This window comes from Necator americanus, chromosome V, assembly GCF_031761385.1.
Source record: "Necator americanus strain Aroian chromosome V, whole genome shotgun sequence".
NCBI lineage: Eukaryota > Metazoa > Nematoda > Chromadorea > Rhabditida > Ancylostomatidae > Necator > Necator americanus.
This window is the reverse complement of record NC_087375.1, coordinates 31,470,815-31,496,979: the sequence shown is the minus strand read 5'-3', so window position 1 is coordinate 31,496,979 and position 26,165 is coordinate 31,470,815. Positions and strand designations below refer to the sequence as shown.

General features: G+C 40.9%; 3 protein-coding genes across 7 annotated transcripts; 1 reads left to right on the top strand and 2 right to left on the bottom strand.

Annotated features, from left to right (window-relative positions):
• Positions 1-617: 617 nt before the first annotated feature.
• RB195_015786 (uncharacterized protein) lies at positions 618-26,047 on the top strand (the record flags this gene model as incomplete). 5 transcript variants are annotated; one of them, XM_064206663.1, is made up of 25 exons in its annotated part: positions 618-693; positions 1,134-1,226; positions 1,968-2,021; positions 2,685-2,726; positions 2,783-3,139; positions 5,622-5,675; positions 5,774-5,827; positions 5,966-6,013; positions 7,843-7,896; positions 8,412-8,489; positions 8,767-8,853; positions 9,059-9,103; positions 9,618-9,671; positions 9,967-10,053; positions 13,543-13,587; positions 14,159-14,212; positions 14,507-14,593; positions 14,810-14,848; positions 15,378-15,431; positions 15,714-15,803; positions 16,022-16,066; positions 17,227-17,301; positions 17,513-17,569; positions 18,558-18,636; positions 20,236-20,299. In XM_064206663.1, 25 exons carry the CDS (start codon positions 618-620, stop codon positions 20,297-20,299), a joined length of 1,872 nt encoding a protein of 623 aa, XP_064062545.1. The 5 variants fall into 5 exon arrangements, with proteins under 5 accessions (XP_064062545.1, XP_064062549.1, XP_064062548.1 ...); XM_064206664.1 differs by lacking the exons at positions 618-693; positions 1,134-1,226; positions 1,968-2,021; ... (9 more) ...; positions 9,618-9,671; positions 9,967-10,053 and adding exons at positions 13,387-13,458; positions 23,247-23,283; positions 23,384-23,423; ... (3 more) ...; positions 25,671-25,771; positions 25,981-26,047 and having other exon boundaries at positions 13,515-13,587; positions 20,236-20,271; XM_064206666.1 differs by lacking the exons at positions 13,543-13,587; positions 14,159-14,212; positions 14,507-14,593; ... (6 more) ...; positions 18,558-18,636; positions 20,236-20,299 and adding an exon at positions 5,497-5,559 and having other exon boundaries at positions 9,967-10,079.
• Positions 11,000-11,723, bottom strand: RB195_015788 (uncharacterized protein; the record flags this gene model as incomplete). Its single annotated transcript, XM_064206668.1, has 2 exons — positions 11,000-11,575; positions 11,655-11,723. 2 exons carry the CDS (start codon positions 11,721-11,723, stop codon positions 11,000-11,002), a joined length of 645 nt encoding a protein of 214 aa, XP_064062547.1.
• Positions 12,596-12,994, bottom strand: RB195_015787 (uncharacterized protein; the record flags this gene model as incomplete). Its single annotated transcript, XM_064206667.1, has 1 exon — positions 12,596-12,994. One exon carries the CDS (start codon positions 12,992-12,994, stop codon positions 12,596-12,598), a length of 399 nt encoding a protein of 132 aa, XP_064062546.1.
• Positions 26,048-26,165: the final 118 nt, after the last annotated feature.

Genomic DNA, 26,165 nt, shown 5'->3' with positions numbered 1-26,165 from the left:
ACCGAATTATGTTTGCCTGCAGAAATTGTTACCTGCAATACAAAGTCTTGTGTTTGTTTTTTTTTTTGCGACAAATGTTGCCTATTCACTTATAACTCATACCTAGGACGAGGTGCACCTTATATAAAATGTGATGCATTTGTGAGAATTCAGTAGAAGCGTATATGAGTTGAGACCAAGCAGAAATTCGACTCAAGAAAGTGAGTTCGCATGCGCATGGGCGTTTGACTGAAACCTGCCACAAACTTCGAACCTATCCGCTGGATCGGGCCAAGTTGAGCTGAACAATCTGGTCAGCCCACTTCGATTCACCTGCAGAGTCACTAGGAGTGAGCTTCTTTGGTTGAGTTATGGTTTTTGTAACTGATTTTTTTCCTTGTTCTTCCGATAATATTTCAATGCGTGAACATTTGTTTTTTAACATTTTTGACAAATTCTCATCTGAAATGCCTCCTATTCATTTAATTCGAGCGTAGCGGATTTTATAGCTCTAATAAATCCGTCGTTTGTGGCAGATTTATTGTTGTTTCTTAAAAATATAAATAGGCAGAAAATTATTTGTCGTCCCGTCACCAACCTCTGTCCTATGCCGTTGAGTTTTTCACCGTATCCCTCAAATGGCTAAAGTTCTCGTTGTGACAATCATTTGCGCTGTTTTAACGCAGACGCAACAAGCCAGAGATGTAATTTCTGGTAAGTGTATCTGAACATGTGAACATCCTAATCCGAATATTATTCTCATGGCCCCATCGAAACTCAAAATACCTTGCGCATCTACGACGTGCAACCATAGATGCGATAGGGAGGAATTGAACCCTCCTCAGGTAAGGAGGGTCTAACTTTTGGGGTTCAGTTCAAGTGATGGGGATCACTTCGCCAACTGTCTAAAAGTGAGGGGTGTTCTTTCGCCAACTTTCCAAAACTGAAGGGGGTCGGAACACTTGCTTCCGCTATCGCATCTAGGCGTGCAACCACTGGGAGATGAAGCAAAGACGCATGCGTTGCGCTGCGCGTAAAAACAAAGTCACTCGCACGCTGTACGGTATTCGCATTTGGCAAATACCATAAATATGAATACAATCGGATTAGGATGTATGCTTAATAGAATTAAAGCTGTATGTATTTCTACGCAGGAAAAGTAAAAAGGTCAATACTCAAGAGCAAAAATGACCCTTTCGATAGCAGTTTGGACCCTCTCCCGTTCACTACGACGAAGAAAAAGGAAGGTTAGTGATGGTTTCTTCTTCGACCTACGAGTTGACTGCCTAAAATCACCTATGAAGGTGGTAAGACGCAAACGTTTTAGTCAGATAAGGGAGATAAAAATTGTTAGGGCGACGATCATCGGCTACCAAATTATTTTTTTTTCGCCTACCAAATTATTTTCCTCCCTAATCTGACTAAAACTTTCGGATTCATTCACCTTCTTGAATGATTTTAAAAGGTCAACTCCAAGGGATTTCAAAGTTATTCTGTTCATTACTGTTCACTAACTAAACACGTTAATATGTGGACATGGATATGTTATTCGTGTATCTAGTGAAGGGAAGTGATTACGGTGAATTAACGACCTCAGGAACTTTATATCACTTTTCCATCATCTATAGAATGGACCTGAAGCTTTTGAACATGACGTAGTAAAAGTACTAGAATATCTAGTTTTCATGGTTCTTCACTGTTTTATTACTGTTCAATTTCTACCTCACGTTATTTTGTGATCCTTAAGTAGAACTGAATTTCTTGGGAACTTGTGCTGCAACAACACCTCACAAAATGAGCTGCCAATGCTAGTTAACAAAACCTTCAAGTGTTAAGTTATCAAAAAAATCTTCAGAAAAGAGCAACCTTTCAAGAAAATGCTAATTCTTATTGTAAACATTAGTTCTCGTTTACTTTTCCACAATGAAACGAAAAAATGAAAAATGAAAATAACAAAAAACGAACGTTTTGTCGTGCATAACTTTCAGAAACTAAGCTGATGTTCCGCACAACAACTATTCCATGGGACCCATTCACTCCTGGTGAGTCCAGTTCTTTGTGATTCATGACTTCATCGGTTTGGCATCAGCAGCTATGTCTGCCAAGATGACTGCCTTTTGCATTCCACTGATGCATCGCTGTAAATACTACAAATGTGAGTCAAGCAGACAAGCTGCGCGATTTGCTGAGGAACTGTCTCGATCGTCCAGACCAACATAAGTGCTGGCGCCTACATATTATCAACGTAAACAACCTGACTTCAAAGTTCATTGTTGCGCTTTCAGTTGAAATATCTAAATATCAAAGCTATAGGTAGGATCCTCCGCTTTCTGAGTAGTCCTTGCCATGGTTCTCGCTCTCTCGATGGTCATCAAGACGACAAAGTAAAGAGGAAAGACATTATTCGAAAATCGAAAAGGAGAATTTCCTTGGAAAATGCCTTTTAAATCATCCCAGCGACTAAGAAAGACGACATTATTTATTTGGTAAATGACCCTTTCGAAGAAACGGTGCTAATAATTTTATTAAATTGAACAACTTTTAATTCAAAGGGAGTTGCGGAGAACTCTATCTGAATTAAAAGCTAAAAGGTAGTTTTTCGCAACATTTCAGAAACAAAAGGAGAATAACAAATCTGAGGGCCCGCTGTTAGCTTTACATAAGACTTGTGAGAAGCATTAAGTACTCATTATACTTACGTTTAGAAGTCGCTCTACGCAAAGACCCTTGGACGGCTGGGGAATTCGGTAGGACAAAATTGACAGAGAATTTATGTGTAATTCTTACACGCTGGCATTGTCAGGTACAACAAAAGATCCATTTCTATCTCGAACTACTTCCAAATCAACTGATGCATGGAGGAACGGACTCAAAACCACAACAGGAAACCCCGAATACACGATACGATCGTTTACAACAAAGAGAATAGTCTTCCCGGAGAAAATCGTTCAAGAGAGCGGAATTTTGGGGAATTTAGCAAGCACAACACCAGCGTATGAGGACATAATAACAACTACAAAAACCTCAAAGTCAAAGTGGAGAAAAAAAAAGGACAAAGGACGAAAGAAAAAGCGGAGAGGAAAGAAGGACAGGGATTCCAAGGAGGACGAGTGGGACAGAAGAGGATCTAAAACAAAAAAAGGCAAAAAAGCTAAAACAGGTGAGTGTTAACCTCCGATGTTACTTTCCATATAAATAATTTTGAATTCCGAACAATTTTGAGGATAGAACACTTCCTAGTCTCGTTGTTTCTCATTTACTCCAGGAAGACCCACATATTTAACAAGCAAGAGACCCCGCTCAACTATTTAGCAAAAAACTGGCGACCACAAATCAAATCCAATGCGACCTATTGAAACCGAGCTATTTGAATTAATTTTTCTTTGAATGATGAGCTGCATCCCAGGAGAAAGATTATGTAAATGTAAATGGATCCTGCTTCGTAATGTAGAGATATCGACCGATGCAAACTTGCCGTTAGTGGGTTGTCGCTTCCTTTCATTTCTTGTTACTAAGCGCAATACATTCTCCCTGGTACGGTTCCCGCGCTCTCGATTACCGGTAGTTGCACTCCTGCCAATCAAGCTATATACTCACGCGCTTAAAGGAATCACTCCATGAATCTGAGGTGGTGCAGATTTCAGGTGGAGTATTCGAATACAGGATGGGAGACTACGGAGAGGGGGGTGATTCCGTCCATTTCTTCCTAATTGCCGTAAAAAGCGGCCCGGAAGATACGGTTTCATTCGTTTTGGCGCACCATTTTGTACAAGAGGTTCGATTGGAGCGCGCCAGTCTTGTGCGGCGCCGCATCTTCCGGGCCGTTTTTTTTACGGCAATTAGAAAGAAATGGACGGAATCACCTCCCTCTCCTTAGTCTCCCATCCCGTATACGAATACTCCACCTGAAATCTGCACCATCTCAGATTCGTGGGGTGATGCTTTTAACAGTATGAGTTAGATTCCCACGACAGGACCCCAGTGCTGCTTATGATCATTCACTCACTGTGGATCCGACTACGACCATCCTCACTTTTGGAAAACCCCCTATGAGACTACACACTCTCAAAGACGGCGCAGCACCACCTTGGGCCTTGCCCTTAGGTCGCTCGCACTTTTCACGCTGTAAGAAGAAGTGACCGACCCACACGATACCGACAGTGATAGGTTTTTGTACTAGATTTTCCCCTGGTGCAGCCCCTTCTCGTGTGAAGAAAGCGTGTACTGTTCGATCATTGGAAGAATTAGTTTTTGGTGGTGTAGACGATGAGAAACAACGATGTTGGGACGCGATGTTCCAGTGGAGAACATATCTCGTTCTTGTTAGTTTAGTGTTTTCACACATCCATTTACTGTTACAAAAGCCCGCAGGTTGCACTAGATTTAGCACATTCTCTAGGGGTGGATGTGGCGCAGTTGGTTAGAGGTCCGCTGTGGCCGAAAAATTGGTACCAGACTTGTCTGGAAGGATAAAAACACTGACTAGATCACTGCCTGGTCCCCGTAAGACATTGTATACAGGCACACAAGCGTTCCAAAACTTTAACGATTACGAATTGCAGTAAACCACGTTGGCGCATCCCAAGTGGATTGATACGCCGTTGGCTTTTTGACTTTTGATTTTAGAATTTTTTCAAGAAAAAATCGGAAACAATGTTCCAAGCATTTGCTAATGTAATTGGTAATTATTGAACTAGAGCATAAAAATTGTGAATGTGGACGCAAACTAACAGTACACAAATAAACTTTAGAATCAGTTAAAAGAGGTGGAGTTTAACTTTAGCAAGTGAAGTCATCAAAATGTAATGACCCGATTCTACTTTTTAAACTAAAATGTTAAGTTCTTTATGTTTTTCGCGTAAATGAGAGAAATCCAAGAAAAGAGCAATGCGACGTCACCGTTTCTATGTCACAAGACAGATCCTGTAGAAAATCAAAATCCACAGTTTCCTCTTAATTCTCTCTCGTTGGAGAAAAAAAAACCGAAAAAACATGGACAAGGTTTGATTCGAATATGGTTCAAGAGAAAACCAAGAAATTACGTTCCGTTATTTTTCTCTGCAATTGAGACCTTTGTAGCAAGTAAGCGCGTGAAAAATAACCAACATATAAGATTTTTGATTTCCTCGTGGTCAGGAAACTCGAGTACGATAATCACAGAGAATGATCCTACCGGAACGATCACCAAACCACTAACATCACGAAAAAGAAATCTTCGAAAACAATAAAAGTGCTACAAACAACAACTCTCGCGCACTCTTCGAACCTCTCAACTAGTAGCCAATGTGGACAAAATTTGATTCGAGATGTTTCTATGAGGCCAAAGTAGTCGTCCAATTCAAAATTCGCTAGTTTTTCCGAAAAATCCATTAAATATATTGATGTGTTTTTGAAAGTTGTTTTTGAAATCACACTTATTCGTACCACAAATTTTTCTATAATATATATATCATATATTTTTATTTGATAGGGCAAATAATTGACATTAAAAAACCAACACTCCTTTTTTCTCTTCAGATCCAGCAAAGGAATTTCCTCCTGCAGACATCGAAGTTATGAGCTTAATAAATGAGTTTTATAGTACGTCTAACAAGGCTGTGATGAATTAGAGCAGTGTGAAATACATTTGTTACACTTTGCAGACTCAGAAAGAGAACAGAAGAAGTCTTTCAAGTCGAAAAAATGGGACTCAAAAAGTGAGTCACATACGCACTACTGCAGTCAAGAAACTTCAAGACATTGCCAAAAAAAGTTTTAACAAATACACGATAAAGTTCATACTTCAAGTTTTTAGGGTCGAAAGAGAGGGAGGAAGATCTGTCGTCTGACTATGAGATGGATTCAAGAAGTAAGTGGTTCATGTTGTGTGACAAGAGAGGACGACTCGTCCGAGCCATCCGGGAACGGAGAAATGGATTTTCGCTCTTGCCGAAAAGGATATTTTCAACAAAATTGAGTTGCAACGGCCCACATACATTGCTTTTAGGACCAAGAGGGAGACTGCCGCTATATGACTATGAGTTGGATTCGAGAGGTTAGTAGTTCATGTTGTATAAGAAAAGAGGACACAGGAAGTTTACGCTGTACAACACAAGCTACAAACAACTCTTCCATCAAATTAATTAGTTTGTGGAAGTACATCTCTTTTCAGAGAGAACAAGAAAATTCGGATCCGGCAGCAAAGATCGGAACCCGCGACGTAATCCGTTTACAGAGCGAAAGAAATGTGTACAACAAAATTCGCATACACGTCTTTCGGCGCTGCTGCAATCAAAAGTCCTCTTTGCATAACATATAGGGTCGGCGTTAAATCTGTTGTAACGCAGTGACACGACGCGTCCCCCGTTAGAGGCAACATTCTAAAATCTGAAGTGGTGAGGGAATCCATGGCAAGATATAGAGATTAAGTTGTGGATTGAATACGGGGTAGTTCTGCTCACTTCTCCCCGATCGGAGTAAAAAAAAACGCCGTGAAAACCGCTTTAGTGCCTACGAGGTACGTTAGAACCCCCCTCTACGCACATGTTCCGGTACCCTCAGCGGCCTATTCGTTTTTCCTTCTAGCCCGGTCGGTAAGAGGATCCTCTATGGCTGCAAGATCGACCGGAGGTTCGAATATGCCCAAGTGCCAACTACGTCCTTAGTCTTCAGGGTCCATAAATTGGTATCAGACTCGTCTGGGAGCATAAAAACTGAGATGGCACATCGGATAGCCCCCGCAAGTCATTGTGGAGGCCAGTTACACGTTCGTAAACACTAAATGATACTGAACTGAAGTGAACGTGATGGCGCATTCGAGCGAATTGATCAACGCCAGATCGTTTATCGTTTATCCATGAGAAAAGAAGTTTGAAACCGCATCTACTTAATTACGAGGCGCCTGATAATTAGCCAGTCTGCAAGAACAGACGTACGCGCCGCGTCTGCAAGCGCGCAGACAATCAGTGTGCTGCCGACGGGGTCTCTTCCGATCGCTGGCAGTTTGGCGCGTACGCTTGCGGACCTATTGCACGTTTATAGACATGAAGAGTACGCAAATTTGCATCTCCTTCAACTTTGCTACTGAAGTTTAAATCCAAAAACAGTGTTTGAGTGAGTTAATCATCCTTCTATGCAAGCGAACCTCCTCGCAGATTATTACGCCGGAGACAAACGAATTTGACTGAGGAAATATAGCAGATTTCCAAGTTTGCTCAACAAACTAAGAGGAAAACTGTTCAGCCATTAGTCATTACGCGACGACTACAGAAGGTGCGAAAAATACGTAAGTTTACAGACATTATATTCATTATTTTAGAAGGTAATGGCAACAAAAAGAATGAGACCGCGCGGCTTGCGTTCATCCAGATGACCGCCCTGGGTACGAAGCAATTTTGTGAAGGGTGGTCACTGGAAAACCGTAATTACGATCTTCTCTGTAATCCTTAATAGTGAACCTCCATAACTCATGAAGAAGTCAGAGGTTCATTAGGTAGCTGAACTTCAACGATTGCACCTTCGTAAGAGCACAACGAAAGTTCGTCCCATAGTTAACATTTTCCGCAGCAGATTTACCGCCATATCCTGTCAAAAATCGCTCAACCATAAGGATAGGGTTTCATTGTGGAGCGGACGAAGATCAACCTGTAGACCCGTATGGATTCTAACAAAACGGCATTTCCGATCGCATGGAGAAAAGCACTAAAAGTGCTGCTCAAACAAGCTTTAAGTTCTCAGTCGCAAAATTTGCTGTTCTCTATATCTCTTTTCTGTTCTTGTTCTCTGTGTAAGATCTCGCGAAAAAAAAAATTCCAACTCGCTAAGTTTTACCATCAGAAAAGAATTACGCTTAAAGAAGTATTAATTGAAGCATTTTCTCTTCAGATTTGCGAGAGCCAAACTATCCAATCCTTCCACGACCGGTGAAAAGAAATCGAAGTGAGTTTATTGTTTATTCCCAATCTTCATGAATATTTTATCAATTTCAAGGTATTCTTGGGATGGAATCCTTGCAAACTTCTCAGGTAATCATCGAGTAACTATCGGGTCCGTTACTTGTACGAGAGCTCCCCCTAATCTAAAGTCGGGCATCCCACTTTCTTCGGTTTTCATTAACCTTCTTCCTCTTCATACCATATTTTCCACAGCGTAGAGATAACTAGTGCTTGAGCATAAAAGGCAAAAATATTTCTCAACGTGGAGCAAGTATAGTTCATCAACACACTAACCTCTACACTATTTGCGAGCGTAAGCACATGGTGCTGAAACAGTTGTTCAGTGCAGAAGAATACCGTCAGCTGTATTGCGCCAACTCTCTTTGAAGATCCTCTGTTATCATCCCTAGCGACGCTCTCAACTCCCTTACTAAACCCTAAACCTGACTTATATGCCTAGCCTAACTAAACTCGGGCAGGGATTCTAGCGCCACGTTGTGTACTACGTGAATTCTCCAGGGCTGATGGAACGATATCGTTTGGCGAATCTCCGCAGATTCTCCACTATGGACGAAGAGGAAGACGATGAAGACCAAGGTATGTGACTCCTACTACAACCGAAATTTATATGTGAAGCCAAAGATGACGGTGAAAGATTGTAAAGACAAAAACATTTTGAGGATCACTAAGACATTGTCGGTAAACCTTAGCCTTAGGTTATTCTAACCGAAAGAAAAAACAATGCCACTATTGATGGAATTCCTCCTAAAAAAGAGAGAAATGAGTGGTTGTAAGAGGCAGAGAATTGCATCGAAAGAGGGTCTCTGTTAGAAATACACCGGTCGGTAATTTTGTGTGATGTATGATTCTTTAGAAAGACCGTGGATGTATCGGAAGAGATATCGTCCTACATTCTTGGGACGGAATAGAAAGTTCAGATGGGAAGACGAGGATGAAACGGGTATGCAACGTACAAATACTTAAAATCTACAGAGACTAGAAGAAAAACATAAGATTTAAGGTTATATCTTGCCAATAAAACATCTGGTACAAATCTCATTACTTGCGAGATTACATGACTGTAGAAGATTTGTAGAGTCTGCAAGCATGTTTATTTGCATCCGAAAATTATTTCTGTTACAGAAACTTGAAAGGTGATTTTTCAGATGTGCAAATTCCAAACTATCTACGACCAGGGAAGAGAAATCAAAGTGAGTGTGCTGTTTTCATGGATACTTTATCAATTTCAAGGTGTTCTTGAAATTGAATCCTTAGAAAGTTTTCTTATAATCTTCGACTATATCTATCAGTCCCACTACGAGACTTCTAGCAAACCTAATCTCAAAAATAACACTTTCTTCAACTTTCATTGTCCTTCCTCCTTTCCATACCATATTTTCCGCACCCTAGTGATGAATGACGCGAATGTGAACAAAAAAGCAAAGAATTCTTCAAATGTATTTATCAGCATCGCCAAGCACTAAACCATTTCCATGGTAACACATGTTTCCGGTACAGTGGCACTGCACAACAGAGTACAGTCGGCTAAACTGAGCCACAACTACCTATGAGAGTCCATGGTTATCAATTTCGTCCCAATTTTCCTTACCTGGCTCTGGACCTGACTCATCTGCCCAGCCAATTAGAATCGTGGACGAAATTTTGCGCCACGTTGTATACTACAATACTTGAATTCTCCAAAGCTAATGGAAAGATATCGTTTAGAGAAACTTCGCAGATTCTCTACCATGGACGGAGAGGAAGACGATGAAGACCAAGGTATGTGACTTTTCCACAACTGAAGCTTATATAAGAAGACACAGATGTGGGTAAAGGATTGCAAAAAAAGAATGTTTTGAGGACTAATAAGAAATTCTTCTCGAAAAACCTGGGCTCCAAGGTTACTTCTGAATGGAAGAGAAAAGAATCTCATTATTTGCTGGAGTTCCTCTTAAAAAAAAAACAAAAGAAAAAGATCACCTGTAACAGCAAGCAGATTGCATCGTAAGAGGGTCTCTGTTGCAAATACATTGGTTGAAAAGAAACTCTCGAGTAATATTGTAAGATTTTTTAGAACGACTGCGGAGGTATCTAAAGAGATATCGTTCTCGATTCTCGGCACGGAATAGAAAGTACAAATTGGAAGACAAGGATGAAAATGGTATGCAACGTCTATATACTTATTGAGGCTACAACTTACCAATAAAACACCTGCTACAAATATCATTACTTGCGGGACATTCTACTTACATACTTGAATGGCTCGTTTTCACTAGACGTACGGAGCCCAGCATCTCCTTCACTCCTTTCATTTCCTCGCATTGTCATTCATGATTTTCTCACGTTTCGTAACTGATGTTGATGAGGTCCTTGAGGTCTCAGCTGGGCCATCCGTGTAGCGAACACATCATCTCGTTGGCAGCCCCCTCGAGAGCGTCTAGCATATCTGGGGATCCATTCCAGCGTTCTTTTAGTCCATCTTTCGGATTCTTCACATAATGTGACCAGCCCATCTATTCTCTGCTTTTGATGAATATCCCGCTGGGTCCCGAAGACAGGACACAGCTCTTAAGTCGGAGCTGGCGAGACCGGATAGGTGTTGTGTGCGCCACGTTAAATCTCAGAAGACCTCTCTCAAGGGCTCTGTGGATAATGAGTAGCTTCCTAGACGTGGCAGCGGTGTCAGCCTACGTCTTCGCTGTGTAAGAGCGCTAGAAGAACTACCATGTCGAATAGGTGAGCAGGGATATCTTGGCCAGTTTATCCATAGCTTCCCTGGAGGGTTCGAATGCTGCCCACGCTGCTCCCATCCTTCTATTCAGTTCTTCCTTAAAGTCGTTTTTTATATTCATATTAGGGTGCTCGAAAAGTACCTGCCGAAAATTTCGCAGTGGCGCAGATTTTTTGAGATTTTCTGGAAGTTCCCGTTTCAAATATATTATATAAGGACACTGCCCCCTCTTCGCTGCCTATTTCGTCCTATAATGGTCGGACATTCCACCCATATTCGACACGCACTCATTGCGAGTTCTAATCTGGCCACCCCGGTGCTGAACCATATCGAAACTTAAGTCAAGTATTCGGCACTGAAGCTCCTTTTGAGCGGTCTATGCGCCTGGTTTCAGCACTTCAAAGCTCCAAAGAGACTCGAAGATGAGCCTCTCTCTGGTCTCTGCAATATCGTTCGACGAACTGAAGAATCTGGTGTGGTAGCATCCATATGATTTTTCCATTTTGCTCCCAGTCTTGGCTGTTCGCTGTCCACCGTGAGCAATTGACTGCGATCTTTCGGAATGGTGAAAAAGCTCGGTCAGTGGTTCCCACATACATTGAGCGACGGCAACCGCCAAAGATGCCCGGACATCTGCGCTCAGCTGTTCTCCAAAAGCCACAGGTTCGACTGGCGGGACACCATTGTCACTGGAGATGAAAAATGGGTCCTCTACGTCACCCACACCCACAGAAGTGCGTGGTGCGCTGGCGATGAAATGCCGGATCCTTCCGTGAAAGGTGAAATCCATGAGAAGAAGGTCATGCTGGGCGTGTAGTGGGCAGTTCATGGAATCTACCGTTTCGAACTGCTGCCGAATAACACGACAGTTAGTGCCGAGGTCTACTGCGCTCAATTGCAAAGCCCGGCCAACAAGGTCCGCAAGAAGCACCCGATGCTCGACAACGTTCGCCTGTTGCAAGATAACGCGCGCCCTCACGCCGCGAAGAACACTTCCCAGAAAGTTCTGGAGCTCGGATGGGAACTTCTACCGCACCCAGCGTACAGTCCGGACCTGGCCCCGAGCGACCACCACTTCCTCCCGATCGCTTCAGCATCATCTGGAAGAGAAGCGTTACGATTATCGTGACCAATTCGAAAATGACCTTCGGGCTTTCTTCGCCTCCAAGTCGCCGTTGTGAGGCGTTGGCAGGAGATTGTCGATGTTGATGGAGATTATTTCGTCAAAAAAATAAAATGTTGTTAAACAGTTGTTTTGTTTTGAAATTTTGCCGTATTTCGGCAGACTTTCCGAACACCCTAATAGAACGTCTAAGGTAGACGTTTGACGAGGTTTCCATGATTTGGGAAGTTCAAGTTGTACTTCTCCGTCCTCGCAGTAGATATTCTTCATTTCTTTCTTGTGTCTTCTTTCGGTTTACTCGCTATCCTATTCTCTTAACTGTTTCGTTCAATTCCTTAAGCATCGAGCAGCAAAACGATGTCGTCCACAAAACGAAGGTTCGAGAGGAATCTTTTGTCGACACGTATATCCATTTCTCCCCAGGCAAGTGATTTCATTATCCACTATAATGCAGCCGTGAACAGACACAGCGATATAGTATCGCATTGCCGTTCAACTCTTTCCAATCGCTACGGAGCGTCCACACCTTGATCGACCACCGCTGACAGTACAGTTCGTTTCTACGCTGTCAAAGGCTTTCTCGTAGTCGAAGAAGGTCAGAACAAGGGGCAGGCGGTATTCTCGGCAAACTTCTACGACCCTCGACACGGTCTGAATGTGCTCCATCCAGCTGAACCAATGTCCAGATCCAGGTTGTTCTTAAGGCTGGGCTTTATCCAGCGTCCTAGGTATGCTCGTGAGATCTTGGTGAATACTTTGTACAAGGCGCCCAGCAGGCACATCGGACGGTAGCGGTATTGGAATCACTGACCACCAATTTGTAGGACTTCTCGTGGCAAACCATTTCCTTCAGCTCCTCATAAAACGCAACAAATTCGGTTTCATTCGGTTCGGTTCAATTCGGTTTGATTTTGGAGGATAGTAGTTGATGATGCTGATGCTTTTTTCGCGCAGAGGCCGGAGGCGAAGAATGGTCAGATGAAGTGACAAGATCTCGTGAGTATCAATAAGATGGATGACAGATGGGTGCACAACAAAACCAACACTTCCTACATTTTGTGACGGAACCTTCTCTTCACGAACGACGAGTGTACCGTTATTCATCTGTCCTACGTCGCTCCTTCTGCACTTGGTCTTCTGCAGAGCAATCCCGTGAAATTTGCTCTGCAGCTCCGAGAAGGGCATGTGGGTCAGCGTCTGTGGACACTGTTCTCGCTTTGTCAGTGCAAAGTCTGAGACAGTCTCCATGGCGAGCCGTGAGTGTTGGTACAGAGTTGAAGACGTCTTGAGCAACCTGGGATTCGAGCGCCTCACCGGAGGCCGTACCAGAGTTCTGAAAAAAGTACAGGGCCTAGTGTGCACGGTACTGAGGGAGTGTATATGCTGCATCAGATAGACTTTTCCCATACTATCGTTTCGAACCTAGGTTTTACCGCAGGTCGTCGCTCAATCTATATGAAGCAGGAAGCCACTTTGCAAAATTTTGCCAAGGGAGGTGAATCTTGGCAGTGGTTTACTCTTAGCTAGACTTCCGATTCCGATAACTCGGAGGTGTCGAACTCCTTCTCAGCTTGGGAGACCCCCGCAGAAGAACTACCTCTGCTGTGCATCGCAATTTCCAGAGTCAGCTCCACGTCACTATGAGCCGCTGTGCATCGCAGTTTCCAGAGTCACCTCCACGTCACTATAAACGTCTTGGAGGGTTGAAACTTGTAGAGTTGTTACGACGAGCACGTTTTTTTGCACACGAAAAATATTTCTGTTACAGAAATACCAGTTGAAAGGTGATTTTTCAGATGTGCAAATTCCAAACTATCCACGACCAGGGAAGAGAAATCAAAGTGAGTGTGCTCTTTAGTTCAAATTTTCATGAATACTTTATCAATTTCAAGGTATTGTTGAAATGGAATCCTTAGAAAGTTTTCTTATAATCTTCGAGTATATCTATCAGTCCCACTACGAGACTTCTAGCAAACCTAATCTCAAACATAACACTTTCTTCAACTTTCATTACCCTTCCTCCATTCCATACTATATTTTCCGCACCCTAATGATGAATGACGCGAATGTGGACAAAAAAGCAAAGAATTCTTCAAATGTATTTATCAGCATCGCCAAGCACTAAACCATTTCCATGGTAACACATGTTTCCGGTAGAGTGACATTGCACAGCAGAACACAGTCGGCTAAACTGAGCCACAACTACCTATGAGGGTCCATGGTTATCATACATAGTTTGGTCCATGGTTTGGTCATACAAAGTGGCGTAAAATTTCGTCCCAATTTTTCTTACCTGGCTCTAGACCTGACTCATCTGCCAAGGCCAACTAGAATCGAGGACGAAATTTTGCGCCACTTTTTATACTACAATACTTGAATTCTCCAAAGCTAATGGAAAGATATATGGTTTAGCGAAACTTCGCGAACTCTACACCATGGACGGAGAAGAAGGCGATGAAGACCAAGGTATGTGACTTTTCCACAACTGAGGCTTATATAAGTAGACACAGATGTGGGTAAAGGATTGCAAAAACGAATGTTTTGAGGACTAATAAGAAATTGTTCTCGAAAAACCTAAGCTCCAAGGTTTCTTCTGAATGAAAGAGAAATGAATCTCATTATTTGCTGGAGTTCCTCTTAAAAAAAAAACAAAAGAAAAAGATCACCTGTAACAGCAAGCAGATTGCATCGTAAGAGGGTCTCTGTTGCAAATACATTGGTTGAAAAGAAACTCTCGAGTAATATTGTAAGATTTTTTAGAACGACCGCGGAGGTATCGAAAGAGATATCGTCCTCGATTCTCGGCACGGAATAGAAAGTACAAATTGGAAGACGAGGATGAAGATGGTATTTAACGGCCATACATTTAAAATTTGCAATAGCTAGAAGAAAAAAATAAGATTTGAGGCTACACCGTGCCAACAAAATATTTGGTACAAATCTCATCATTTGCGAGATTTCCTAACTGAAGAAAAGTTGCAGAGTTGTAACGACAAGCTTATTTATTTCCATACGAAAATAAATTCTGTCACAGAAACATTAGATTAGAGGTGTTTTTTTCAGACTATATTTCCCTTCCACGACCGGTGAAAAGAAATCAAAGTGAGTTTATTGTTTAATTTCATATGTATCTTACCAATTTGGAAATGTTTTTGAGATGGAATCTTTAGCAAGTTCTCTGGTAATCTTCGGGTAACGATCAGCTCTGATTCTGGTGCGAGACCTCTATCTTTCTCTTCACTTTATCTTCTTTTAATTGCGCTTCCTCGTCTCCATGCCGTTCCTTCCACAGCCTAGTTATAAATGATGCAAATTTGGACATAAAAAGCGAAGAATTCTCTTAACGTAGAACAGCTGTTGCTCACCAGCGTCACCAACCACCAAAATCATTCGCGAGTGATTGCACAAGGGATCCTATAACATTTGCCCAAAGCAACAGAATACTGTAGGCTACATTAAGCCACAGCTATGTATGGAGGTTCCTCGTTATCAATCTTGTCCCAACTTTCCTACTTGCCCCCGGACATAACTCAATTGAGTAGTTGACTAAAACCAAGCACCAAGCACGAATTCTCGCGCCAGTTTGTGAACTACATGAATTCTCCACAGCTAATGGAACGATATCGTTTAGGGAAACTTCGCAAATCCTCCACCATGAACGGAGAGGCGGACGATGAAGACCGAGGTATGTGACTTCTCTCCGCTGAAACTTATATGTGAAGTCAAAGATGTGGGTGATGGGTTGCGAAAAGAAAAATATTTTAAGGATTAATAAGACATTCTTTTTGGTAAACCTTAGCGTTCAGGTTATTCTAACCGAAGGAAAAAAATATCATTATTTGCTGGAATTCCTCTTAGAAAAAAAAGAGAAAAGAACACTTGTAAGAGGATTGTATCGAAAAAGGATCTCTGTTACAAATTCATCGGTTGAAAGGAAACTCTCATGTCATGTTGTATGATTTTTTAGAACGACCGTTGAAGTATCGAAATATGAGATATCGTCCCAGGTTCTTGGGACGGAATAGAAAGTACAGATGGGAAAACGCCGATGAAAATGGTATCCAATTTCCATATACTTGAAATCTAGAATAACTAGAAGAAATAATAAGATTTGAGGCTACATCTTGCCAATAAAGCACCTGCTAAAGATCCTATTACTTGCCGGATTTCGTAACTAGAAAAATTTGTAGAATTGTAGTGACAAGCATATTTATTTGCATCTAAAAATTACTTCTGTTATTGAAACGTAAGGGGAAGGTGGTTTTTTTTTTTCAGATATACAAATTCCAAACTATCAACGACCATTAAGAAGAAATCGAAGTGAGTTTATTGTTTAGTTTCAATTTTCATAAATATTTCACCAATTTCAAGGTGTTCTTGAGGTGGAATCCGTGGAAAGTTTTCTGGTCTTCTAATCTTCGGTTAACCATCAGCCCCGTTATTGATGCGGAAGCTCTGCGTAACGTCTCGAACTCGTCATTTCTCTGACTTTTCACTGCTATTTTTTCTCTTCATAAAGCATCTTCCGTAAAGTAACGAATTTTGACGCATGTTTGAGCAGAAGGAACGAACAATACTCCCAAAGAGAAACGACTTTTCGTCATCAGCGTCAACAACCATGCGACTGGGAACCAAAGGCCCAAAGGCTTGTGGTCAGAATACTGTAGGCTGCGTTGAACCACAACTGTCTATGGAGGCTTTTTGCTACCAGAATGTTCACTTTTCGATGAACATCTACATGATAAGAGGTGGCATTGACTTCCGAAAAGCTCTGCACCAAGTTAATAATTGATTTATTGGCTAATATTCCAGCAAATGTCCTTCCTAGAGCATGAATTGAACGATTTCGTTCACAATCTAAGCGATCAAACCTCTCCACAACTAGACAGAGACTAGATTTATTTTTTAATCACTAAGATAGCGGCTATCTTAATGGACGGCTAATGCCACTTAATGCTCATCTTAGATTACATTAGTTTAGTAGTGATTGATCGCTAATTGATCGTTCGCGAAGGTTTCAGATATTGGGTGGGCTATCTCATTTAGATTCATTTAGATCAGAAGAGCCACCCAAAATATGATGCCTAAGAGTAATCACCCAAAGGCCTTCTATCTTGCGGGTCTCTCGTTATTGTTCTTGGCGAGGATCCAAGAAGCTCAAGGCTGTTTTAGGGCTAACATTTTAGATTCGTGTGCAAAATAATCCGCTTTGATTTCAAAATTAGCTGCGTCGTACTTCTGTGTTTTATGGGTGCCTAAAACTGTCTATTCTCTTGATTTATTCTTGCCATTCGCACGTCCCCCGATTCGAATTCATAACGCTTCACAACATATTCTTTGCCACAGTTCATGTCCTTTATTACCTACGTTGTCAATGCCCCCAACTCCTCTACTTGCTCTTAGACTTGGTTCATTTACTTAGTCAACTAAACTCGACCATCAATCCTCGTGTCAAGTTGTGCACTTTGTGAATTTTCCAGAGCAAAGGCAATTATATCGTTTCGCGAATCTTCTCAGCTCGGCTAAATCCCCAAGTGAACACTACGAAGATCAAAGTATGTGATTTTTATACATTTGAAACCTATAAATGAATTCAAAGATGAGGAGAAAAAACTGGAAATAAGTATTTTGCTAATAAAATGTATTTCCGGCAAATGTTACTTCTAAATTACTTCATCTGAATCTGAAAGAAAGAAATGTGTCTGCAAGCAGATCTGTCTGAGCCAGAGCAGTTTCTCTTTACCGTTATAGAACTTGTTTTTCCAGGAATCCTAATTTCTAATGGTCCTGACTTCCCTCGGCGACCCAAAAAGCGAAACCCAGGTATGTTCACAGTTACTTTTCAAATACGAATATTTCGATAACCTCGAGACGAAGTATAAATACCGTCTGTTCTGGTTGATTGAATCTCTTGAATCTGAAGATAAGACATGCCGAATATTTTGATTAGAGAAGGAAAACTCAAAGAAAAACCATGTCTGTTAGCCAACTGTAACCAAGCCAATGAGGTAGCTACGTTTTGATGATTCTATCCTTCACCTTATAGCAAACAAAATTGCACCCACATCAAAACAATTAGACGATTTGATGTTTTCTTTTGATTTTTAAGACCTCCTAAAAAGGAGTGATGGCAAACAGAGAAAATCTTCCTATTAACACCACGTTACCATCAAAACTTTGTTTTTCTTCGCTTAAAATAGTTTCATTTATATTTAGCTCTATCTATTATTTGTGTCGCAAATAATGCTTCAATTATTTCAATCCGATTTGTCTACTTATCTCTAGCAAAAATTGAGGATTTCTCTAAAACACATTAAAAAGTGATATAAATCCACAGGAGAGTAATGAAAAGAAATATTTTGATGAAGAAAACGGCTATAACAAACATGAGTCAATATGGTGAAAATAATTTTTAAATGAAGACTGAACAGAATTCTGCGGTAAAATCGTAAATAGTAGGGGAAAGGAAGCAAAATGCGTAAATCTATAGACAGGTAAAGATACTGTACTCTAGAAGACTGGAATTTCTGCATTTCCACTATAAGTAAAATGGCACCTTTTTCTATGTTCAACTCTGAATACTATTTATAATTGCTGGTAAAATATAATTCCGTAAGAACAGCTTTCTTTTCAGAGATAAATTTGGAAAATCTATTACTCCTGCCGGAAGAATACAACGACGTTTAGCTTAACTAGAGCATACTCTTTTCTTATTTTTCCCATAGTTCTGTGTATATCATTATGTCGAACCAGTAAATCGAAAAAAGAATTTCAAATTGGTGTTGAAAAGGCAAAAGAAATTTTTCTTCAGATGATGATATTCTGTGGTTGAGCGAGAACGGAATGGATTTGTATGAATGGACGAGAAATCCGACTAGGAAACAGCTGAGGTCAGCAACTTTACAAAGGAACGTATCGAGAGAGTCGGGTTAAAAGCGTTTCATTTCCACGCTACGTTTTGTTGTTGTATTAATAGATTGTTTCAAACACATTCGCTATGCGACGTTCACTTAAAGGCATCACCCCACGAAACTGAGATAGTACGGATTTTCGGATTCAGGTGGAGTATTCGTATACGGGATCATAGATTAAGGAGAGCTTCGAGAGTTCCGGCGCGCTATTTCCCACAACGAGTTCGATTGGAGCGCACCAGCCGTATGCACACGCCGCATCTTCCGGGCCGTTTTTACGCCAATTAGCAAGAAATGGACGAAATCACCCACTTCTCCATAATCTACGATCCCGTATACGAATACTCCACCTGATATCCGTACCACTTCAGATTCATGGAGGGATGCCTTTAACACTGCAATCTTACACGCCCTTGATGGAGATCATTACTAATGATCCATGAGACCAATGATCCCTTAAGTCAGCTGGCTGAGTGCAGCCGGTCAAATTGCAGTTTTGGGTGGGAAATCAGTAACTCTCCGCAGCAATAATCGAAACCACGCAATAACTGATTGTGACTCGTATTCCTTCTAAAGAAACATATCACTCATATAAAAGGTTCCTACTGCAACTCGTCCACATACGACCCGACTTCGCGAGTTCGATTGGAGCGCGCCAGTCGCGTCTAGAACGGGCAGGTCGACATCACACTTCCTTCGAAGAGCGTGTAATGCTGGAAGAGCAAAATAAATTCCTGTGAGGGACCTTGTTTCGTCCTCGTCCTCCACGTCTCCATCCTATTTCGCCGGAAGTTTTGCCAGATAGTCGAATTGCTCAAGTTGAGCTGGTGTTGGACTAACACGGAAGAAACCACATGCTTCCCACTCGACTGGACAAACAATTTCGGAGTCTTAACTGGTTTCATGAAGGTGTTCATGATCCCACTAATTAAAATTATGAAAGATTCGCTCAGTGTTTGCGTGGGTTTTCTTTTGAATAAAGAGAAGAAGAAAAGCTTCCCAAAATCCAGGTCAATCAAAATAAATTAAGCCAGTGTCTGGCATTGACATTATTATTCATAATTTGATAATTTCACTCCTTAAAGTAATTACTGTGCACCACCACCAGCTGTATACGCAGCTCTATGCCCTATCTTCCTCTTGAGTTCCATGCTCTCTCCATAAGATTAACTATCAAATGGCAAAGCTCAAAACAAATTACTAGCGTTTTCACAGAACACTATGATTCGAATTCTTTTGTGCAAACCATATTCGGAGATTATAAACAAAGAAATTCTCAGGGATTCTATTAGAAGTGACTATTTTTCGATATTTCGTAAGAAAACCGTTCAATCGAGAAAATAAGACTTAAAACCATTCTGAAAATACGGCTTATTCTAAAATAATATCTAGAAACAGTCTAAAAATGAGGTGATCCTAAGTATTATTTGCTCATGTGAGATAAGACGAAGTACTCAGCGATACTGTACGTTGGGGTCTCAAGATCCTCAATTTATATGTTTTCCTACATTGGTCCATTCAAACTGTAAGCTAACAATTTATTTGAAATCCTTCATCTCAACGTTTGTTTTTTTACAGGCCATGGGGAACATCGATGAGACCTTGGAACACCAGGTACCAAGACGTAATATTTTTGAAATGATGATATCTTGACGTGATGGATCGTGAAATGGAACGAATAAAAGTTTCTTCTTCGAACGGAGAACATCAGCTATTAAGGACTATGCGAATAGTAGTAGCACTTCCTCAGTCGGAAAAACTCGCATCGAATAGAAATCTTAAATTAAAGATTCAAGAAAGTTGATAGGTAATTTTAGAAATGTTCGCACGCTTCTTCGCATCTACAAGAATTGTGATCAGCGTATGTAAACAATTGTCATGATTTCCACCGCACATATAGGATTGATATTTCAATATCAATAGTACTAGCAATTGCATCTAGGCATTTTCCACGACTTACCAATACCCCCGCAATCAAATACCGCCGCTGCTTTTTTTCAAATTCCGTAGATTGTAGATGATAGATATGAAAACACATAAGGAAAAAAGTAATGAAATCGATCATTGCTGAAAGATATCGTTCATGGATTATGCATATCATACATGCTATTGTCGAAGCCGGTGCTCCGACGCCTCTTACTTTTGAACGGTTGGCGAAGGGATCCGCATCATTTAAGCTCCACCCCATGAGCTAAACCCCCTTCACCTGAGGAGGTTACGGCTCCTCGTTATCGCATATTTTTAGCATCAGGAAAAGGGCCTCTCGCTTATTTCTCTGAACAGCAACATCGACTAACACTAAAAGTCAAGTTCACTCAAGTTATCTACAATACTTAGACGTTCTATCGAAGGGAAAACATGGTCCCTGCCCGAAAGAATGTTCCACAGCTTCTTGGCTTTGCCTCGGTGATCACCGCTCACTCCGCCACGGTTGAATACGTTGCTCCGCACCTTCGATCAAATGTTGTTCCGCAATTTTAATAGCTCGCACCAACTTACATCCCTGCGATGTACGATGCAAAACTAACGATAACTGTCCGTTACCGGACTATGCAATAGTCGATTCAATTACCATGTTACTCTTGATCCTTGAATGTCCGTGGAAATTCGCCTCAGACAGACGGAAACGGAATTTTGCAGCTCACATTATAGTTGATATTTTTAGCATCGCTAGAAGGGCCTCTCGCCTACTTCGCAGTGACCTGGTATTGAACATCAGTATACTGTAAACGCATAACCTTCGCAGAATTTCATCGTAGAATGCTCATTTCGTACATTGATTATTGGTTCAATTCTCATTTTTGTCTTAACAGAGATTCCACATTCCTGACGGCGGCATTTCCTAGCAAATAACACTGGCTGCAATAACGCCGTGTTAGAAGTGTGTGACTCAGAAGTTTTCACGCAAACTCTGTGGAAAAGTGTCTATCCCATATCACGACACAAAGTCACCACTTCAAGAATTTTATACTACCATACAAATTGTTATTATGTTCTTGTTAAACTCACGCTGGAACAGCAGTTGAGATATTTTTTTACAAAAAAGACAACGAATTAAGAGATCACAGCCGGTATCCAATATATCTGTCTTTGGGAAGATAAACACGATGGAAGTGAAATCATCGGCGACTTCTTTTGTCAAATGTGCAATCCTACAGATCTGAATTGTTTCTTGACGCAAACACGGTGTAACGGCACGGACCTAATCCTTTGCACAGAAACATTCCCAGTGTGAAGATTAGTGAAAACGAGCTTAAGCATATTTTCGGCTAGAGCGAGCTCACTCAGTTCAATAAACGACATTGGGTCTCTTGTGCAAATAGTCACTCATTATTAAAAACTAAAAAGTAAAGCAATCAACAAAGATTGAGTTTTGTAATTCCTTCGAGTATCAGAATTCGCTTACGAACTGCATTGGTGTCCTCTGCTCTCGGTACTAGTCTGACGCAGACTTCCATTTTGTTTCGGGCACTGAAGTCCGGAGAATGAGCAGAGTGCGATAGAACATCCCTCCCAAGTTCGCTAATTTCCTGGCGAGTAATCCTCATGGCAATGTACGGCCTCATGTGGCAAAGCTAAAAAAGTAAGGTTGGTCGGGCATTGTCATGTGGCAAAGTTACTCGCCAGAAAATTGGAGAACTCGGTTCTACCACACCTTGTTCATTCTCCTGACTTAGCTCCGTCAGACTAACATTTGTATTAGGCACTGAAGCTGCACCGAGTTCTGGAGTAGATAGTCTACCGAAGCGTCCTGGATACGTAATCGTGACGGTCACTATATAATTGATAGATATCAATGAGTAATATAGTTACGATTGTTTGAAGTGTGAAATTTGCAGTACTCTTTCGATGGCGAAAGTCATTCAGATATTGCAAAAAAAAATATTGTCCTCTAATAAACCGCCTAGAGCCGAACCCAAATAGATAGAATATCTGGAGGGATCAGGAAATCTTTGATAGCAACTCTCCGTTTTTCACGCTGAACTCCCTGACATTGTCCACCAGAGAGTATTCGGGTCACTCAGCGTCGATAGTCAGTGTATGTGTCCCCTACAATCACATGTGCGTAGGTGCGGGCTAACAGCAACAGGCGATAATACCAGCTTACCGATTAGGTCAAGTTTATGATCTAAAATAACTGATAACTCCTAACTTCACGAAAAACCATTTAATGCTACAGTGCTACGCTTACCCACCCACGTTTTCTCAGTCGATGGACAGCTGCAATCAAAGGAAGAGTTCAGTGAAGAAAAAAGTGCTATGAAACAAAACAGTGCTATGCTAATCTTGCTTGCATGCTTCTGTACAAGAAAACATAAAATTATATTTGGCATCCTAAGAATTATTCGTGTTTTAATGCCGAATTATTCACTTCTAAATCACCGTTCTTGCCTTTCTTCATAACAATAACATAACAGATCATTTAGTGAGAGCTTATCGCCCATTTCGTATATGTTCGTAATCATAACTGTTAAATATTCTATTTCGACACTTTTGGTGTGTCGGTGAAGATGATTAAACGAGAAACATCGACACACACGATCACTATAAAAACACATTGATCGACAGAATTTTATGATCCCGTTCAGTCAATCGCCACGGTTGCTTCAAATGTCAATGATACTGGTGACTTCATGATATTTCTTTCAATCACCATTGCAATTTATTTGTAGTTTTACATTCTCTGCTCGTAAATCATCACTTTCTTACACATTCGCACTTTCAGGTACTAGCGTTCGCCTGTTTCTACAGAATAGCCGCTGAAGGTAAGTAGTAGGTCGTTACGAAATCGAATAAAGCCTGTATAAAAGTCTTAGTTCTAAGATAGCTAAGTTGCAAAAAAAAATCCCAGCTCACAACATTCCAATTCAATGTTCTGGAAGTGGACAACGAGGTTTCGCGTCCCCATCTCATTGCCGACGTAGCGCATATCTGTCTGAACCTAAACATTTATAGTCTAGGTAAAGAATGTGCAAGATCTTCGTTCAGCTGAAGAGTTGGCAGATAGCTGTCACGTAATGCAAGAAAAGATTTGCTTGTTAAGACATTAAATTCTTTAAAAAAAGGAAAAAAAAACCTCAAATAAAATATCGCAATAATTGGTTTTGCACGACTGTTTATTTCACTTCTCAAGCTAGACATAATTTATTCACGTATCTTTCCTTGAATGAGGAATAGTTCGATTTTGTATTGATTTTTTCCTCTGGTTTACAGGTACAGGTTAATACGAAGAGCCATAATGGAGATAGAGAGAACCTTCTCAAATTCTACAAAAACGTTATTTCAAATCAACACTTCATAGGCGAAGAATACGACAAAAAAAGACAAAAGATAGGACGAATAAGAAAACGAACAACAGAACAAAAAAAAGGAAACGTGAAAGATAGATGAAAATACATAGAAATCCATAACTTCATTTTTGCTCAAACTCCCCCCGTACAGCAGTACGTAGTTAGACTAATACATCAACTGCAAAGGTTCCAAATCCAGAAGCACGCAAAGTTTTGTAGGCGAAAACATATGGAAGGCGGTCTACTCCACGTGACGTTACGGTTAACATAACAGTGATAGTTATCACGTCAGAACTTTGTCGAGTGGGACTGACCTCAGGCAGACTACTACAGTTTAGATTCTGCGGCGGTATGTGGTAAGCGCAGTTGCCGTAGATATGCTGTTGTAGTCAAAAACACCAAACTAACCAAACAATGAATTTAATTAATTCTAACCCTTATTTAACATTAACTACCATTAAATCAACATTAGATAGTGTGAACCAACATTTTAGAATGCCCAGTGAATGAGCATCAAACCCGCTGCGGGCCAGCATGTGAACCGTCGTGTGCGCGTCCAGCGCCGGTGAGTTCCACAGCTGCCAAGTAAGACTGTTTGTTTCAGAATCGTTGTATATTTCGAAAATCTTGTAGGAAATATGCAATGAAGATTGCCTTTTGCCAGGATGCAGCTGTAAACCCGGCTTCTTCAGAAACTCTCAAGCTGATTGTGTAGAAGACTGTTCGCAAGGTGAAATACATTTAACTCACTATCGTTCTCTCAAGCCTGGCTAAAGTTGTAGGTAATTGTTTCGACATAAATTCTGCTCAAAATCGCGAATAAGTATGGCTGATTACCTATTCCACCATTGTGAGATTTACTTTGATGGAACCAGTTTAGAACCATGTGGTCCAAACATGGAGCGCAAAGAATGTGGATTGCCTGAAGGGTGCGAACCACTTTGCACACCAGTGAAATCTGTAAGTTCGAACTGAAGAACAAACGATTTTGAGGATTTTTTAAGCATAGTGAATGACCATTCTATTGGACATATCAAAAACAAATTCCACGAGCATAAGATAAGAGGAGGTAGAAAGTTTTCTATCCCTAACTTCATGTCGTTTTCATCCGATTATAGCAGAGGTCTCTCTAATACAGTTATACAAAGTTCTCCCTGACTATATTCCTAGACTTAAGCATCCCCGTCTCATGTAAATAGTTCTTTTTAGCAAATTATTAAACGCGCTGTAACTGTTGTTGTCTTGTTGTCTTGATCAACACTACTGCATAACCAAATTCAAACAGTCCACAACGAATTCGACTACGGCTACAAGTCTTAAAGATGAAACTACGATGAAGATGCGACATGTGGTTCCGATTCCACGATAGGAAAAAAAAGAAAAAGACCTGTAGCGAACATCTTACAGGATTCATAGTCGCTCAAGTAGACAGCCGTATAATTTCGACGCAACCATCTGCACACCGCTGAGGTCGTTCGTGACAAACGCTGTCCACTCTTCTTGCTTTAATGATAACAAATCCAGACATGACTCAGCGCACGAAGTGAACGAAAAACCGTGGAAAAAGTGGAATTTCTACTTAAACTGTGGGAAACGAAATCAAAATTGATCATACTTTCACTTAATACTGTACCTCTCGTAATTCCCATTCACAAAACCATTTTTCTAAATTTTCTTCCTCAGCAAAGCTTTAACTCTTCTAGTTTTCAGTTTTCGTTTCAGTTGAAATGTAACAAGAGATGCATCAAAAATGCATGCCAGTGCAAACCCGGCTACATTCGTGAGTATCCAGGAGGAGATTGTATTTCAATGGATCTGTGCAAGTAAGTTCGTCAACCAATCCTGGGTAAGATGACCAGTGACTTTCATGAATCCTTTGTCTTTACGTTGCTAGCTATACTACAAAGTCTAACTTATGCAAGCGACATTCCTTAGGCTTTTTTTTCAATTATATTGTTTCTTTCGTGTTCTATATCAATGCTTCACGTTGTTTGTTCCATTTGAAAGCCAAACCGAACGAAGCACTTTTCAGAGCCATAACAAGAGAAAACGCAATTGGTCAGCCTGACACGAAGGAAGACGTCGACACTCCAAAATGATAGTCCTTTTTCCTTTTTCACATAATATTTGAAACGTGTTGCAGTGATACGAACATAAAACTCACCAATAATGCAATTTGTTGAGGAGATATATTTCACTCCCCTTGTCCTAGCTACA